The 18,460-nt window shown below is 37.2% G+C and overlaps 1 protein-coding gene across 1 annotated transcript in view; it reads right to left on the bottom strand.

The window, feature by feature from the left end:
* The window catches only part of CP (ceruloplasmin), a 20,203-nt gene extending 1,743 nt beyond the window's left edge, over positions 1-18,460 (bottom strand). Inside the window, exons 1-18 of the mRNA XM_013199280.3 lie at positions 17,968-18,460; positions 16,149-16,393; positions 14,458-14,670; positions 13,784-13,957; positions 12,961-13,215; positions 11,531-11,696; positions 10,436-10,575; positions 9,718-9,858; positions 9,381-9,592; positions 8,648-8,798; positions 7,481-7,693; positions 6,268-6,475; positions 4,831-4,970; positions 4,181-4,309; positions 3,458-3,564; positions 1,903-2,119; positions 1,159-1,298; positions 252-411 (exon numbers count right to left, since the gene is read on the bottom strand). Of these exons, the coding sequence (XP_013054734.2) occupies positions 252-411; positions 1,159-1,298; positions 1,903-2,119; positions 3,458-3,564; positions 4,181-4,309; positions 4,831-4,970; positions 6,268-6,475; positions 7,481-7,693; positions 8,648-8,798; positions 9,381-9,592; positions 9,718-9,858; positions 10,436-10,575; positions 11,531-11,696; positions 12,961-13,215; positions 13,784-13,957; positions 14,458-14,670; positions 16,149-16,393; positions 17,968-18,122 (3,166 nt within the window). The 5' untranslated portion in view covers positions 18,123-18,460. The remainder of the gene's footprint in view (positions 1-251; positions 412-1,158; positions 1,299-1,902; positions 2,120-3,457; positions 3,565-4,180; positions 4,310-4,830; positions 4,971-6,267; positions 6,476-7,480; positions 7,694-8,647; positions 8,799-9,380; positions 9,593-9,717; positions 9,859-10,435; positions 10,576-11,530; positions 11,697-12,960; positions 13,216-13,783; positions 13,958-14,457; positions 14,671-16,148; positions 16,394-17,967) is intronic.

Genomic DNA, 18,460 nt, shown 5'->3' with positions numbered 1-18,460 from the left:
TTTAACAACCTAATTTACATGTATTAGTATAATCATGCATTATATAGTTGCATATATATACAGAGACATACGCATTTTGTAGTACTGCTCTCTTTCTGTCAATTAGCATAACTCATACCTTGTGCTCTGTCTTTTTAGTACATGAAAGTTGCTTTTGAATAGTATTAACTTTGTAGATACAAGAACAAGAACGTTCAGAATTCTTTTCGATTCAGATTCATAGTTAATATTACTGAGGTAGATTAACTGACCTTTTGGAAGCACTGTGTAGGTTGCTTCCATGCCTGCATAGATGTGATCGGTAACATGGCAGTGCAATAGCCATATTCCAGGGTTCTGTGGGATCATTTCCACGGTCTGAAATGTCCCCGGGAACAAATCAAAGACATCTGCCCGGTAAACTCCTGTTTGCTTCAGGATGAGAACCAGCAATCGTTAAACAGTGTGGCATAACCAGATGGCAGTAAAACAAACTACACTTTACTCATACTCCCTCAAACTTTTTAATCACACCTGAGTAAAAAGATATCTACTGTATGTCATTTCTATAGAAGAATTTTTCTATACTTTGTGCTTAAAATATGAATAAAATAGTGGAAAAAAGTGGAAATGAAGGAAAAAAAGTGCAGTGGTTCTCATACCACAGTCACGAAAATATTAAATTTCTTGTTTAATCTAGAGTGTAGAATTAGGTGAGATAAAAGAGAGAAATTCTTCACCATGAGAGCGGTGAGGCCCTGGCCCAGGCTGCCCAGAGCAGCTGGGGCTGCCCCATCACTGGTTTTGCCCAAGGCCAGGCTGGATGGGATTTGGGTAGCCTGGGCTGGGGGGGAGGGGTCCCTGCCCCCAGCAGGGCATTTGACTGGGTGGGCTTTAAGTTCCCTTCCAACCCAAACCAGTCTATGGTTCTGAAATTCACAGCTACTTTGTCAAAGCAACTTGTGAAGTCACCAGCCAAAAAACGCTACTGGCAGATGGATCTGTCTTTTGTGTCTTGATCAAATACAAGTTATGGGCATAAAAAGACTTGAAGGTCAAATTACAAGTCTGCTGCTTAATACTATAACATCTGACTTTTCAAAAACGGTGACGCTTCCTGGTATTTGCTCTACCTCTTATTCTTAACATGACCAGAAATGAATGGAAAGAACCAGTTACCTTATAGTCAAAGCTGTGGCCATGGAAGTGTGCTGTGTGAATATCTATTTCATTGCCCATTCCCATCAAATACCAGCTTACTTTATCTCCAACGTGCATAGTAAGACCATGTAAATTTCCAAACACTTTTCCATTAATGGCTAAAAAGAAAGAGAACGATAAAAAAGATTTTGTTTCTTGTTATTCTCTAGGCTTTAAGAGAACATGAGAGTTGAAAGCTACTGCCAGGCAAAAGTGGCTGCTTTGAATGGTGTATACATTTTTTTTTTAAATGAATTAATGCATTGTTATCTTACCAAAAGAGACAGCATATTATGAACGGGTCTGTTTGTACCTTCCACACATAACTAGAAAGCAAGAGGTAGTTAAAAGTAAAATGCTTTACTTTACACCAATACTTGCGCTACAGTTCTGAAAGGTCTGCATTTCCTATGGCTCTCAAAAAGGGTAAGCATTATGAGGACATGCTTTCAGGACGCATATTACCAACCTATTCCGATTATTTGCTGGCATTAAATTTCAAATTTACTTTTTACTCTTTTTGTCCATTTTTTTCATAGATTAAAAAAAAGTCATTCAGTGGCAGCAACAATATTTTCAAATAGTGTGAGTGAATTTTTTCAGGCCCTCCACCCTGTAACTGGAAATTCAGGGAGGTAAGAAAGTCAAATTTATATGCAGTACTTTCAAACACATAATTTTATGGTGTTTCCAGAGTTACGCCAACTAAATTGGGAAACATACCATGCATTTTGTTGCTTTCAAGAAATTCCTCATCCTCTTTGTCAACACGGTGCGGGTTGGGAGAATAGGTTTTAATGTTTTCATCCAGGTACCATGACTCATTTTCATCAAAAATCATAAACAGAAGAGCAAACTGAACTTTCTTCTTAGTATGAAATGATGGCAAATAATGTCTATGACACACAACAAGAGTGCCTATTAATCCACTGTAAGTGTCCTGAAATTAAAAATAAGAAAATCAAATAATTTTAAGACTAATAAAAGCAGAAACTTCTTTTTTTTTTTAATGACAGACATGAACCCTGTTGTTATTTTTACAGCTGTTGGTATCTGACAATAAAGGTAGTCAGTGCCAGACAAATAAGGTTATTTAATCAGTGTTACACATGGGTTAAGTACAATGGACTATGGAGAAAAATGTTTTAATTTCTTGCTAGAAATAAACATTTATTCCATTTTATTTTTTCTCTCTCTCTCTCTCTCTTTTTTAATTCTTTTTACGCTTTAGGATTTTGCAGCTGTTTTCCGTTAAAAACATTTCACACTGTTGATATTAAATAACTTGGCACTTTTGCATTCATGTTTATTGAGACACCATTGTGAGTTAACCCTGGCTTTCATCTGAGCCCCATGCAGCTGCTCACTCATTCTAACCACGGGATGGGGGAGAGAATTGGAAAGATAAAAGTGTGTTGATATAAAGACAGTTTACTAGGTAAAGCAAAAACTGCATATGCACGCAAAGCAAAATGAGCAGTACATTCACTACTTCCCATTGGCAGGCCGATACTGCCAGGGCAGCAGGGCTCGTTCGTAACAGTTACTGGGGAAGACAGGCACCACCACTCCGAGCATCCCACCTCCCCCTCCACAGCTTTTCTTACAGAGCACAGCCTCATCTAATAGGGAATCTCCTTTTGGTCAGCTGAGGCCAGCTGTCCTGGTTGTGTCCCTCCCAGCCTTTTGTGCAACCCCAGCCTCCTGGCTGGCAAGGCAGTGTGAGAAACAAACACCTCTGTAGGCAGTTCTCAGCAAAAGCTAAAACATCAGAGTGTTACCAACACTATTTTCCATCATTAATCCAGAACAACACCACGGAAGCTACTCTGAAGAAAGCTGACTGTATCCCAATCAAAACCAGGACAGACATGCAGGAAATAATACTTTCTATTAAAAATGATTCGTCATATTAAGTTAATGGACGCTTGTGTGAAAAAGGCAGATTTATGTTCCACAGTTCCGTGTTAGTTTTCCCACACGACTGCTGAGATATTGAGGGAGCTATAAAGTGATATCTTTAAAAATAAAATATTCATGAGGTGATCTGTATGAGTAGCAGGAAAGAAACAGAGAGCAAGAACATCAGGGACTGTGACTTTCAAATTCTGCCCTGACTTTCCTGCATTATTCAAGAGGCCTTTAAATTCAAAGGTATCATAATAAGGGAACAACTTCACAGAGAAAGCAGAAGTGTCAGACTTGTCTCCCTTTCGCTGTAAGTATATGAATGCTGAAGTCATGAAGAAAATATTTTAGACTGATACTAGTAATATACCTTAATGATGTCCACCGTTGAATGGTATGCCCATGCAATACATTGTGGATCACCTCTCTCAGAACCAGATCTCGCTGGTATTTTCCAGACATACATTTTTGTTTCACCTGAATTAAATAAATAAATATTGATGAATTTTAGAATTTTTCTGTGTGTTGATCTGTAAAAAGTCCTGAAACAGGTATTATCAGGTATTATCTCCATTTACAGTTTATATTGGTCTTGATCTTCCTCTCCCCAGTTACTGCACTGCCTAGCTTCTTATTGTTATTTCTCTTCTGCAGATCACTGACATTTCTTGCCAATATTCTTTTGTGTGGCCGCACTGTCCAGTTTACCATACTGAATAATAAAAAAAAAAAAAAATGTATCTTTTGTAAATATCACAACAACTTTTAAAATAACAGCTAGCATAAGCCATGCTCTCCCTCTGTAGACAAATCTGTTTGCTGTCTTAAAAGGTACAAAGTTGTGTCAAAAAATTACTGATTTGTCAAGGAATAGGATATATAGCAATAGTTATGAGGGGCATTTCGATTGCAGATGTATCAGCTTCAAAATGTAAGAATCTGAGGTAAAAACAAAACAAAACAAAAAACAAAAAATAAAACCAAGAAAACAAGAACTCCGAGGTATTTCCTGCTGTCCTGAAAGAAAAGCTTGCTAAACCTTATGAGAAGGCTTGATGTTACCTGTTAGAAATAAACAAGGGTGCTTTGATACCTGGGTTGGTTACAGCAACAACAGAACCGTCTGTTTTCACTCCATGGGCATGTATAGAATAAGGTCTTGATGCCAGGTTCTTAAAAACTATTGTAATTCTATCTCCAATATTGGACATAAGCAGTGGCCCTGTTGTATTGAAAAGAAAGATTAAGCTGGTTTTACAAATGATCAGACCAGAGAGAGAGAGAGACAGTTTAGGGTGTTGAAATACACAACGACCTTGAGATATAATCATAATTCAGCTAAAAACTAGACATGGATAATGTGCATTCATTATGATACGATAATTTGAGTAGTTGAAGTTAGGCATCTAAATAGAGGCCTGCATCTTAGAAACTCTGAGCACTTTCACAAATACTATGTATTTGAAGTCAGCTTGGATGTTGGTGCCCAAAATGTCAACTTTGAAAACAGTGGTCTGTGATCAGGCAGCAAACCAGATTTATATATTTATTTATTTATTCTCTTGTAAAGCAAGCAATGTTATCTTGCAGGAGAAGCATTGTACTATGTAAGTAGCAATTCCATGTAGCTTTAGGCACTTTGTGTGGCTAGGACCATACTCAGTATTGTTCAAGTTGTGTCTGCTTGTTTTGTTCCACTGCATTTCTTCCCAATTCTGAAACTGAACTTCATGATGACTATACCTTGAATTTCCAGGTGCTGCTCTTCCTCTGCTCTGTTTTTGGGAGTACTGAATGTCTGATCAGTGTACTCGCGATATACTACCTTTTTATACTTTGAGCCAATGAACTTGTCTTCTTTATTTAAAAATGTATTGCCAGGGCTGCAAAACAAACCAAACCAAAATAATAATAATTAACAAAACAAAACAAAACACAGAAAATAGACGAGAATATATCTGACATTTCTTCATGTATTTTATACCTTCTTTTGCAGGTTGTTTAATTAACCATCAAACAAAAATCTAGCTCAGTGGAACAGTACTCTCACAGGATCTCACAGGCCACTGGTGTCTTCAACATGAAAACACTCTGTTAGGCTGGGAGGTCACTTAACCCACAACAGAATAAACACACTATAGATAGACTGACTCTACAGTGTTTGAGAGAATGCTGAGTGCTTGGCCTAGGAGATACCTTAAATGACAAGGTCATCCAACAAGCATACTGAATAATAAAGTCCTCAGCAACTTTTATTGATCTGAAATGAGGCCTAAAACTTGCAAAGCTTACGTGCCTTGCTGAATTGAAACATGAGGGATTGATTCTCTGCTGAGATCATGGGGTTGGAGAAAGAACAAAAAATAAATAAATAAAAGCCAAGTAACAGCATAGTCCATACTAATGCTTAGGACTATGAAAGAGTTCTCTATGGCATGCAGGACAAGGAAATCTGCTATCAGGCTGGACATATATATACACACATAGACACACACAACTAAGTCAATAAACAAATATAGACAGAATCTACTTCATGCTCAATTGAAGCTATATAGGCAGAAAGGTCACACACAAATTCATCAGGTAATTATTTATCCTCTTCTGCTAATTGGCATGAATTATTAGATCCTAACGTTTCACTCTCAGCAAGATTCAAATACTGGGAGTAAAACAACAAGGTGACAAGCTTCACCGTAAGTAGATTCTGTCACGGACTTAACATCTCATCTTGCGTAAGCTAAAGAAATGAGGGGAGTGAAAAGAAACCTTATTCAGAGTTCAGATAAACATGAGACAAAGAACCATTATATCCTATAATTAATCATCAGGACAAAGCTGTCATCTTATTTACAACTTACTGAATAATTTAAGCATTCCACAGCAAGGACTGTATCAACATCAGTAAATAATAAACACACATGCAATATCCAGGATCCAATAAATCCTGCAGCTGCCACACATAATATTTGTGCTGGACCATTTCATGAATATTATGATGTTTGCCTCTCAGTTATATGACAACATTACTGGAAGGACTACAAATTCAAGTGAGCCCTAAAAATGTATATGCGAAGAAAATGTGTATAGAAATGCTTGGATTGCAAGGAGGAAATTGTTCAGAGGATAAGTTGTTTGTTTGCTTTTTTCCATCTTTTTCCCCTTGTGTACATTCCAATGTACCTTTCCTCATGATACTGGTGCCGCTCAAATTCCCATGTCCTGTTAGGAGAATAGTCCCATTCAACTTCCACTGCAGCAATATAGTAAGTCTTTTCATGCAAATATAGGGATGGATCCACATTCCACCAATGGCATTGTTTCACTTCATATTTCTGTTTCATGCCCCCTGTGTAGTGATCTGTTGTCAGGCATGACACTTCAAAAACTCCTAGAGATTGTACGAGAAACAAAGACTTGAAGACAAAAATCTGTTATTGTAGCTCTTGAAACTGCATTATCTGTTTTGATTTAGATTTTAGAGACCGAAACACAGGCTACTGATCATGGAACACTGAGATTCTTTACCTAACACGATTACTTGTAGTAATATGATTCAACACAGACACAGAAGCTAGGAAAATCAAGGCTTTAGCATTAGAAGCTTACATACAGTTTACACACTATGCTGTAGTCCAAGGATCAAAATACCTCCTACTTAGAGTTTCTATTTAAGCATAAAATGCTCATAAGAAAGTAGTTTCTAAAGAAGAAATGGGATCTTTTAAGCACTAAAACATTAAAATTCTTGTATAGTAGATCAATCCTGCTCATACAAAAAGATAAATATGTACATTTTTACTCCTTTCAATCATTTTGTTCAAAATTTAAAATATCATAAAATAGTTCCATACACTTCACAGTACCATGGGGGCAAACAAACCTTTTTTGTTTTTTTGTTAGTCATATAGTTTTATGTACATAGACCGGACTGTCACCAACATGTGAAAGCAAAAATGGATGAAATAAAAGCCTGCTTTAAATTGTTTCCTGTCCACCATTCTGCAACCTTTGGCACATACGGAGGACCTGCAGACACCTTCCTGCAGGTAGGCATGGCACACCGGAGCTGGAAGAGTGACTGCTCCCAAAGTCTGGCAAGGTTCAATGGGAAAACATGATCCTGCCCATTTGGCAGCAGAGCTATGCAAGCACGTCAAAGTGCTTAGGGTAAAGAGCAGGTGCCCTAAAAGGGCTCTTCTGGGCCTCATTGGGGATGTTTGCCTGTTGCAAATGAGCTGTGAATTGTGGCAAGAGAACCTCTGCGAGGCAGTGGCCTCCAGCAAATTTTAGGCCAATCGGAGGAAGTGCTGCAATGAACTTCTGTAGCAACATAATACTTCTGTGTCTGGGATACAGACTAAAAACAAACAAATAAAAACAACTAGACATTTACCTTTGGAATCAGGCTTCATAATAGCTGTGAGAAACGTATGTGGAAACAGATTTGCTGTATCCCTTCTTGTTCCTTTTGTTAGGAATGTGTTTTCTGAAAAGTATATCCCATGAACATCGACTTCTGACCCCAAGCCCATCAAATGCCAGGAAACCACATTTCCTTTGCACATCTCAAGACCAGGCTGATTACCATACATATAGCCATTAATAGCTGTAGAAGATTTGAGGAAGCAAAACCCACTTTCATTAACACAACTTAATTCTGCAATACAAATTAAATAACACTTAAATATAATACTTAAAAATAAATAACACCTAACATGTAATGTGATGCCTTAGACTCACAAAATATCAATAGTAAAATACTTTATCACAACAACAAAACTAGAGAATCAAATCAAGCAAAACAACTTTTAAAAACAATCAAACTGTTCTCACTTTCATCGTCTAAAGCACAGCGAGCTGACTTGCCCACCTGCAACTTCCACTGCTTTATACCCCGTAAGTGTGCTACAGCCACACAGTGGAGATAATCCAAATTGTTGTTTAATTCTTACTAGTCTCACCTATGCAAACCTTTCAAAGCCTGGGCCTCACAGGTACCACTGAATTCTCAGTACCAAGGCTCTGTAAATAGCAGAAATGCCAGAGGGAAATTTTAGAAAGTTCACGGGCAAATGTGAAACTTCAAATAATTTGCTGCAGTATCAAAATACTTTCACTGTGAAGCGTGGCTCTGCCCTATTAAAGCAGTAAAGATTTTCATTGTAAGGTATCTGCAGTGCTGGTAAAGGAATCCAGAATCAGCCACAGACACAAAATCCTCCTTTCAGCCACATCATCTGTAGGGCAGAGATCAGTTTTCCTCTTGTTAGGGGGCTGCATTTGTAGGGATTGCACATGGGCTGCTAAAAGTGTTACATAACAGTGCTAAATATGACTGCTATGCAAGACACTGAACAGCTGGCATTATGTTTTTGAATTGATGACCACACTGAGCTAAAATTGAATTGCATTCAAATACAGGCTTATTCCAATGGACAGGAATGAAACGTCTCTGCTGATATACAGTCTCCCAATCTCCACTATGAAATCACAAAACTAAAACACAAAACTGTAGAAAAGAAGCATTTGACTAGCTAATTGTAATAAATAATTTTCTTACAGTGCATTTTGTTAGACTCCTGGAAGTGCTCATCATCTTTGTCAATTTTACTAGGATTTAACGTAAACATCAAAATATTGTCATCCAAGTACCAGCTTAGATTCTCATCAAATACTGTGACAAGTAGAAAAAACTCCCTGTTTACATTTTTCTGTTGAGAAGAAACAGCACAAAGGAAAATAGAAATGAGTGAACAGACCATGTAAGAAAAAAAAATATCTGTGAAAAAAAAATCAACGTGTATAACAATTTGAGAATAATTCAAAAACTGCAGTAGATGCATATATTGATTCTTCATTCAGACAACCTCAAAGCTATCTAATTGCTGTATCTGGTGGGTAGGTATCTTCTGCTAATGCTCTTTCTACCAGCAGGAACAACCTCCAGAATTGAATTCATATTTTGGCCTTGAAAGCCTCTAAACTTTTCCAGTCATCCTCTTCCTAGTTAAGACTTGAAAGCTGGTGATTATTCACTGCGATGATGGTTTCACAGTACAGTGTCTGCTTATCTGGGAACAAATTAATTTTCCTTTTTTTTTTTTTTTTTTTTAAACAAAACCCACTTCTTTTCATTTTATGTATTCCCCTCAGCAAATGAGTGAGATAGTGATGTGGAGGGAGGTGGTCGTTAGTCATTAATGTGGCAGGCCCCGTGGGCCCAGTTCAGGAAGAGAAAGCAGATTCAGTTATGATGATGCAAATGATTTCATTTTTTTTCCTCTTTGACTGACCTGTTTCCCAGAAGGAAGTAGAGCTCCTTTCCTGCACACCAAAAGCGGACCCACAAGGCCAGAATTGGTGTCTCTGACTGCATCCACAGCTGAGTAATAGAGCCAGGTTAAACAGTCAGGATCTTGGTCTGTGGGACCCACATCTTCTGGTATGTTCCACTCATATGTATATGTAGTACCAGGACTAACATGGGAGGCTGGAGATTCACTATCTGTTATAGAAATCAGTATTAGGATTTAAGCCCAATAAAACTTGTTTATTTTGCCACCCTTAATGCATTAACATATATGCCAACTTGTTCTCTGGTGCTTGCAATGTCCCTGTCCACAGGCGCACCTCTGGAGGCAGCATGGTACAATGCCCCCTCGTTGTTCTTGCGGTAACTCACACCATGGGGCTGGATGCTAAATGGGCGGCTGGCATTGTTTCGGAAAGTCACCCTGATGCTTTCACCCACTTCTGCCTTGATAACGGGTCCTAGAAAAGAGCACATGGTTTTTGTATCAAGTGATGTAGTGATTACCACAAGCTCATAGGAATGGCTGTCTGCTTTTCCTGTCACAAGGAACTGCCCCTGGGCTTATGTGACGACAGACCAGGTTCCTGCCATATGGCCCAAATCTCACGGCACCCCAGCTGCAACTGGAATGCTCACCTCCCAGTTTCTCATGAAGGCCCGATGCAACACAGGCCAGTTCATCCCTTTCTAAAGGGATCTACAGACATTAGTACCAACCTCAAACTCATCCCAAAGCCCTGTCAGAATCAGGCAGGTTATAAATAGGGCTAGATCTCCATAACCTTGCCTTGAAATGCATACCTGACCTTTGGTGACCGTGGCATATTCCCACAGACATGGGGCCACCTCAGCATTGTCCTCAAGAGCTTTTCTTACACCCTGAGATGTCTGTTGGAGGAAGCCACAGGCACCAGTGTCCACAGGAGGAAGGGAATGCCAAGGAGGGAGAAGGTGGAGGGGCACTGTTGGCCAGCCATTGGAAGTGATACTTTACTCTGATAAACTCTTGATATGAAATCATTCTAAATGTCTTACCTAAGAGTCCAAGGTGTACTTCCTCTGGGATCCTCTTTTTCTGTTCCGTGAAAGTACCATCTGTGTATTCCTTGTAAATGGCTTTTTTGTAAGAGCCACCAATTCTTGTCTCACTTTGTTCAAAAAAAATCTGAGATTCACTGTGTGAAAGAAATTGTAATAGATGCAAACAGTTAAGTCATAATGCTCAGCTTTATAAAGGCAGTCAGGACCTCAATCCTATTCTCTAACATATCACATACTGAGATTGTCTTCTGAGTCTCCAGTCAGTGATCTCACCATGCACTTATACACAGTTCCATATAAGGATGTGCAGGAATCAATTATTCTTCACCAATTTTTCTTTAAGGGAAAGACATTCTGCTACGTTGCCCTTATAAAGCCAGCATGAGAGTAATCAACAAAGATTTCTAACTGACAATTTGTAACGTTAGCTCTACTCTTCCAAAAGTTCTTTTTATTAACGGTTATACATAATTTACCAACAGTAGATACAAACACGCAGAATATATAACATCTAAGCAGAAATTATGGAGATTTAGTGTACACTTTCACTCTTCAAAAAAAAAGGACCTTTCAATGTCTTACAAGCAGGTCAGGTGTGGAGCAGATAAGTATTATTTAACTCATTTCAGTGAATAAAAATCAGAGGAATCAATATATTCAGTGGCTCCATCCAGATATTAAACATACAGACAGAGAGCAAATGGCAAAGCAACCTTGTACAAATGATTTGCTGGTTGAGATGAAGTTATCATGGTTTTTCATCAGGTAAGGTGCTGACCATGAACTCCAGCTCCCTAACTCAGAGTAATCAACCAACTTGAAATGTCAAAGGTGATCGTCTACATATGGCATTACAATTAATCTTTATCTCAGTGCAATTACTAACATTACAGCAAAATTTATATTAAGATTGCAAGGGAAAGAATGGTCTTGATTTGTTTGGATATTTATCTCGGCATTAATAATTAAGCAGAGCAGAGGACAATGAGAAATTCTGGTTAAAAGTAAATTCTAGCATAAGGCTTACCTTATTTAGCATGCTCTATCAATTCTGCTTGAAAGTTAAACTTCTTCATTATAGACATTTACCTGTCAGAAATTAATTCTTGTCCTGTAAAATGATTCATTGCAGATGGGCCATAATTCCAGATAATCTCTTCAGCAGCAATGAAGTACTGTCTTATCTTTGCACTCTCATTCTGATCTGTTGTGGATTTCCTACAATCTTTTACTGTAAAAAGGGCCTGCATACCACCTGGAAAAAAAAATAATGAGTTAGAGAAAACTAAGGAGAAGAAACTACACTTTATTTTTCTTCCCATGCTTCTAATAGTTCCTACTTTTCCCTGGAGGATTCCCATACCATTGATGGATACACAAATCACAAATAAAGAAAAGATGAATGATATAAAAGCATGTAGACCAGCTGAGCAAGGGTATAGAGATATGACCATAGTGTTTATGGTAAGCAGACAGGTGTGGTAAAGGGAATTCTGCTTGTAAAGATACAACTAACGTGGTACAGAAAAGATTTTAAAAAAGTTACAGAAAAGATCAGGTTGGAGTGAAAACAGTGTACTGTTAGATGGCAGTGCAGCCAAGGCTAGGTACTACAAGATGAACCATGTTTCCTCTAACTCTAATCAATGGTTTATTTGGGAAACTCCTGGGTCTCTGCACTCTCGGAGAAAGATCCATTAACAAATGTCCTTTACAAATAATAAAAAAAAATAATAATTTAAGGTACAAATGATACAAAAAAAAAAGGCTTTTTACAGCTATATATTGAGCTATCTTTTGGGATTGAGATTTAAGTATTGCCCATGAAGTTTCAACCACTTCAGGATACTGCTTCGCGTGATAGTTAACTCCAAACTTATATCCCCTGTAGCTGAAATTGTAGGTTAAACATACTCCTTTCTATATCAGAATTTTCAGATCTTGGAGCATGATTTTGAGTTCAGTGTTTATTTCCACTTTTGTGGCAAAGACTTCTGTTACTCATTTAGAGGGATATAGATTATACATAGATATCATATGAAAGCATGGAATTAGATTCTAAGTATTTCATAATTTAATAAACACTGGAAATACAAGAAGATACAAGGAAGACAAATGCAGATCATCTCTGATAATTAGCCAATGTACTTTCCAGAACATGTCTTTGTCAGCAGGTAAGTTAACCTGTCTGAACTATGCCCTTGCCCAAATATGGGATTAGCGACAACTTTTTTTGCTGGCAAACAGAAAATTGTGATCAGTTACTTTCAGTAAGAGGCAAACATCATGATATTGTTTGTCTAAAGCTGAAGTTTGCAAAAGTCTCTAATACACTTTTAGGCATTTCAAGTGTTATAAGAGCTTTGTTACCTAGAGAATATTATTTGGCATATAACCATGTCAGGAGTCATGCTAGAAAGACTCATTCAATTGGTAGCTCAAGCTGGAAAAAAAAAAAAAAAAAAAAAAAAGAAAGAAAGGAAGGGAAAAGAAAAATAACCCTGTAACTTATTCTGTACCTTCGATATGGTCATTCACTTGGCAACTCAGCAGCCATTCCCCAGGACTCCTTGGTATCATGACAGCATCAATAAACGTGGCTGGGAAGAGGTTGATGGTGTCAACTCGATGATGCCTTTCTATTAAGGTCTGCCCATGAAAGTAGGCTGAATGGATATCAGCTTCATTACCCATGCCAAAAAGATGCCATTTTACCTTATCTTCCACACACATTGTAAGATCTGGGAGGTATCCATACACATACCCATTGATGGCTTGAAAACAAATGAACAAACAAAGTTACTTATTCACAGAGCTAAGAATCTTTAGTTCAAAAATGGGTGTCATACAATCATTACTCTGCTCTTCAGGATAGAAAGAGGCTCAAAACAAAACATCGAACCTTTGAAAGTTACACGCATCAGACACACTTTATCTTCACATCTACCTGCAGTTCTAGCTGTGATTCTGGAATCCATGCCAGAGCCAAAGATATTTTCTTTGTTGAAACTAACAGTAAAAACTGTTTTTCTAAACTGCAACATTATATAGCATAGAGTTTTGGACTTAGAAAAAAAATCATATAACTGTTTAGAATGCCTGGGAAATTATACTGCCAAAAAAGTACTGGCAAAATTTTTAGTATCTATGAATTTTGTATCACAGTTCCAAAGGCTTGATAGTAAAATACCTGACATCACTTTTTTTTTTTTAATTTGAAAGAAGCTTAATTCTCCAAGAAAGAATTGTTCTGCTTAAAAAAAACCTTTAAGAGAGACAACCCATAAAAAACAATACTTCTTCATATCAATGACAAGTGACATTAATATAAAGTTATCTCACAGTGCATTTTATTGCTTTCCTGGAAGTCCTCATCATCTTTATGAACTTTGGAAGGCTCAGAACAGTATGTCTTGATATTATCCTCTAGATACCAACTGAGATTTTCATCCATCACAGAGAACATAAGGATAAACTCAGCATCAATGTGTCTATCACTGCCTTCATTCATTGTACCTGAAAAAGAAAGCAGTATATTCTTTGGCAACTGACATTATCTTTTCAGTTTTAAGTGTAGTATCAGTAAGGCTGGTTACTGTTTACTTGATATTTTGTCACTTATCTTGAGTGTACACATAAACTTACAGACATGTTCAGAAAATAAAAACTGGTTTTGGTAGATGCCATAAAAGAACTTTATTAAGAATAAATATTGTATATGATAAGATTACAAAACATTTATTCTTTCAGTCGGTATGATCCTTTTGCATTAGTATTGTGAACACATTTCACTCATGTACATTTGTGGACAAAATATTCTGCAAATTATGTTTACCATTACACACAAAATCGAATCACATCCTGTAGTATTAAAAGACAGTTAATGGTGAAGACAAAAAACTGCTCTTTCAAAATTAACTTTAATCTTCTCCTCTTCCAGTAAATTAATTTCATTTATATTTATCAATAGCTATTATCAATCACCTTTCATATGTATTTATTTATTTGTGTCTTACCTTTCCTACAAATGATTAAAGGCCCAACAAGCCCCGAGGCAACATCTCTTGGAGCATCTATGTGAGAGTGGTAAACCCTGGTTATGCAGTCTGTATCTCCCTCAGCTGGACCTTGATCTTCGGTTACATCCCATATGTAAGTGTACTGGCTTCCAGGCTTCACAGCATCATCTCTTTTTTCAAAATCTTTGGTGTTGTCAGGATAAAAAGCACCTGAGGAATGCCACACAGCCAACATTAATAGAATACATTTCATGCTTTGACATAAGAACAGCACCTTTCATGCTTTAAAGTTAACTGCATGTTGTAATAACATGGATTGAACGTCTGAATACAGGTAAAATAAATCCTTAAAATCAAATGAGTAGAGCTTTTCATTCGGTTTAAGGGTTCCCTTATTTGCCTTTGAATTCCATGGGTGTGCTTTGACTAATGGAACTTTAAATTAGTCCTTAATTTATTAGGAGGGCACCATGTACTTCTGCTAAAAGGACAACAGTTCAAATATTTGTAAAAACACTTGTTAAATATTAATCTTGGAATCTGTTCTAAAACATTGCACATGGACCTAAGGAATTCAGGTGTTGCTGAAATAACAGCAACAGAAAAAAAATTTTTGAACATTGTTCCACAAATTGCACATACCACTACATAACACGCTGTTCTGCTAACAAAATGCGTCCGTATCAAGTCACATATTAGATCTAATGAAAAACTTCAAAAAATATTAGAAGTTAGGCTGATATTTCATATTTTTTTCCTACTGGAAAATTTTCAAAAACTACTTTTGGCATGACATCATATTCTCAATAATTCACACCCTGTTTTTAAGGCCTATTAACAAGCTTCCAGTGGCTACATTCTGGTGCGTTCTTGTTTGCGGTTAATAGTATTGAAATAAATAAAACTCTCAGTGGGGTGCAGAGTTAGTCGTCAGGCTGCAGCCTAGCTGCAAGATGTAATCACACTGCATCTAGTAGTTTTGAAAGAGGAAACTAGAATCATCATAGTATTTCCACAGGATGGACAAGTTGCTGTCTCTGACAGACGACATTTGTACTCACGGTTTGCTGTATGTATAAAAGATGCTGCAGAAACACTGTTAGAATTGAACAGAAGAGAATGCTGTGACTTTTCTGCCTACAGATCTCCAAGGAATCTACTGATTTCAGTGAAACTAGAGCAACGTTCCACAGCCTGAAAGTTCCCCACTACTGCCAACAACAAATCACCATCTTAAAGCACATTAGTCTTCTATATCATGAATTGCACAGCTGTATACCACTGTACAGCTGTAGCTGTTTCTCTGTTTTAAGGAATTCAGGTGTATCTTGTATACAATTTATACAAAAAGCATTAAGAATTTTGAACCATAAATTATCACCTGTAACAGCATTTTCTTCATAACATCATTAGTTTTTCCTTCAGACATCCTTAATACCTGTGGCCCTATATTATCCTTAGTTCAGGTGAAATGTTGATTTAAAATTGCCTTCTTTATGAATTCCACTTTTGGCTTTGTATTTCACTCTTGAAAAAATACCAAAATTCTTAATCAGCTCCTATTTTAAATTGAGTGTGTTTTGTTTCAAAATTTTAATTAAGCGCTTTTCTCTTTGATGATAGACTATCACACTCAGAGGAATGGTTAACTTTTGATAAATTCTGACACAAAATGGACTCAAGCTTACCTTCATTTTCCTTTGTGTACCTTACACCATGTGGATGCAGTGTGTAGCTTCTGGAAGCAAAGTTTTTCAAGTGAATAATAATAGAGTCTCCAACTTCTCCCTTAATGACAGGGCCTAACAAACCCAGCCAGGAAGGTTTCTCAACTATTACATCATATAAATTATTTGTGTACTGAGTGTAGACAGCCTTCTTATAAATGCTTCCTATCCTATGCGGTCCTTTTTTGAGAAAGACTTCAGCCTGCCTGTAAAGAAAATACACAGACACATCTGTAGTGTCAGATATTAATTTTATATTTAAATGGTGTTAATTAATAGGGTGTCAAACACAACAAGGCCTCTATAGGACTGTGCACAACTACATCTGTCTCTAGGAGCAAATACGTTTCTTATCCTAAACTCAATGTGATTTCATGTTCCCAGCAGTCATATTGTGAAACAAGTTAATAGTGCCCCAAAATGCAAAGTGTTCCCCACAAGGGAACACTTGCCCCTCTTGAGCCCATGGGGATGCATTATTTGTACATACACAAACACAGATCTGAAGTGTAATTTAAAAAAATAAAATCAGTGCAGAGCTCTGTGAAACTTGGAGAGCATAAACTTATTTGCAAAGGCTAAGTTACTGAAGTCTAGGTGCACCAAGATTTCCAGCCACAACTTAAATCAAAGGAATATATTATGGCCCTTCTTGGACAATTTAATCAATTACCATTTAATTATAGTGTACCTTCCAGAAGCTACACTGTACTTGTCCATTTTACCTTTCCCTGCCTCTATAAATAACATCTTCCATGCAAGCACAGCCTCATAGTTGAAGGGTTCAGAAGAGCCAGAATCAGAGAATCTGAACATTAGGGTAAAAGGGGCCAGCTCCACTGTAGGCATACAACCACTGAAAAACTTAATATGTTTGGTACATTGCAGGTTGTCACAGAGCACAGAAAAGCAGTGAACAGTGGAGGCTTACCATATGAAAACACTGCTCTGCACTTTTTAGACAAGATGCCTTGATTCCATCATCTATCAGAATTACTAATCTATTGAATCACTGGCATTGTATCACATATCTCTCCATCTGGGTAAAAAAAAAAAAAAAAAAAAGCAGCGCTGACTGCCTTGCCTCATACATGATGAAGTGGCAAATTATGGCTAAGATGATGTTGGCTCTCACTAGAGTAAACAAACCACAGGAAATCTAATCCCTCACCTACAAACTAAATAAGAACTGTATTTTTGAGATTTTTTTTTTAATTTCAGATCTATTTCTTCATTGTTTTTATTTTAGTACAGCCCTACTTCATTTTAAAGGCACTGAAAAAATTAGAAAAAGAAACATTTTTTTCCTATCTCAAACTTTTCTTTGTTGCCCTTTATATCTGAGTCTTCTTTATTGATCATCCATGTCTTCCAAGTGTTTCCCTCCTCTTCACCATACTTACCCTCGGTTTCTCTTTCTCACTACCTTCCTTGCCTCACAAGAAACACCATATCTATGCTGCTGCACCTCCAACAAGTGAAAATGACCATTGCCAACAATGGACAACTAAAAAGGAAACTTGTGCCCAATAGGAAAGTTTTAAATGTGCCAAACTTCTGAGTTTAAAAGCAAAAAAAAAAAAAAAAAAAGGCCTGACCATCAACACTGATACTTTGCTAATTCAGAGTAAACATCACTAGACATTTATAGCCATTTCCTTGTCTCTATTTACTTAGTAAGCATTTAATTTCAAAGGATTCACAAAAGAACTTTGTCCTAGTATCCAAAGCAGGCAGTGCGGTAAAATAAAACTTGATCAACATAAACTGTGTTACTTACTCTTCTTCTGCAAAAAGCTGTCCAGAGATGATATTTGTATTGCCGGGTGCGTAGTTCCATGTTGTCTCTATAATCCCAATGTAGTATTCCCTGGTCACTGCCCCAGTTTGGCAACAGCAAGAAAACAGCATGAAATTTAGGAAGAATAGCTTCATTTTTCATTCATGAACCTTGTGGAAAATGTGAAATGATGGGCACATGCAATTTCCCTTTATATGTTCTGTCTTTCCCATCCCCCACCCTTCTTACTCTCCCCGTTTGCTTTGGTGAATACAATAAAAAGTTGCACAATGTCTCTCTGTGTGAAGAGTAAACAAAACATTCTGGTAACCTCGTTAGTTCACGTAATCTTCAAAGGAATTTTTTCAGTTTCTGCCAAACTACTGTAACACAAATTGCTGCTTAGACTGTTATCAGATTGTAAATCTTGCAGCTGAATTGATGACAACTAAGTTTAATTACATTCTTCGTTGTCTTTATCACAGTCTCTATA

Source organism: Anser cygnoides, chromosome 9, assembly GCF_040182565.1.
Source record: "Anser cygnoides isolate HZ-2024a breed goose chromosome 9, Taihu_goose_T2T_genome, whole genome shotgun sequence".
Lineage (NCBI taxonomy): Eukaryota > Metazoa > Chordata > Aves > Anseriformes > Anatidae > Anser > Anser cygnoides.
This window is presented reverse-complemented; position numbering and strand designations above follow the sequence as displayed.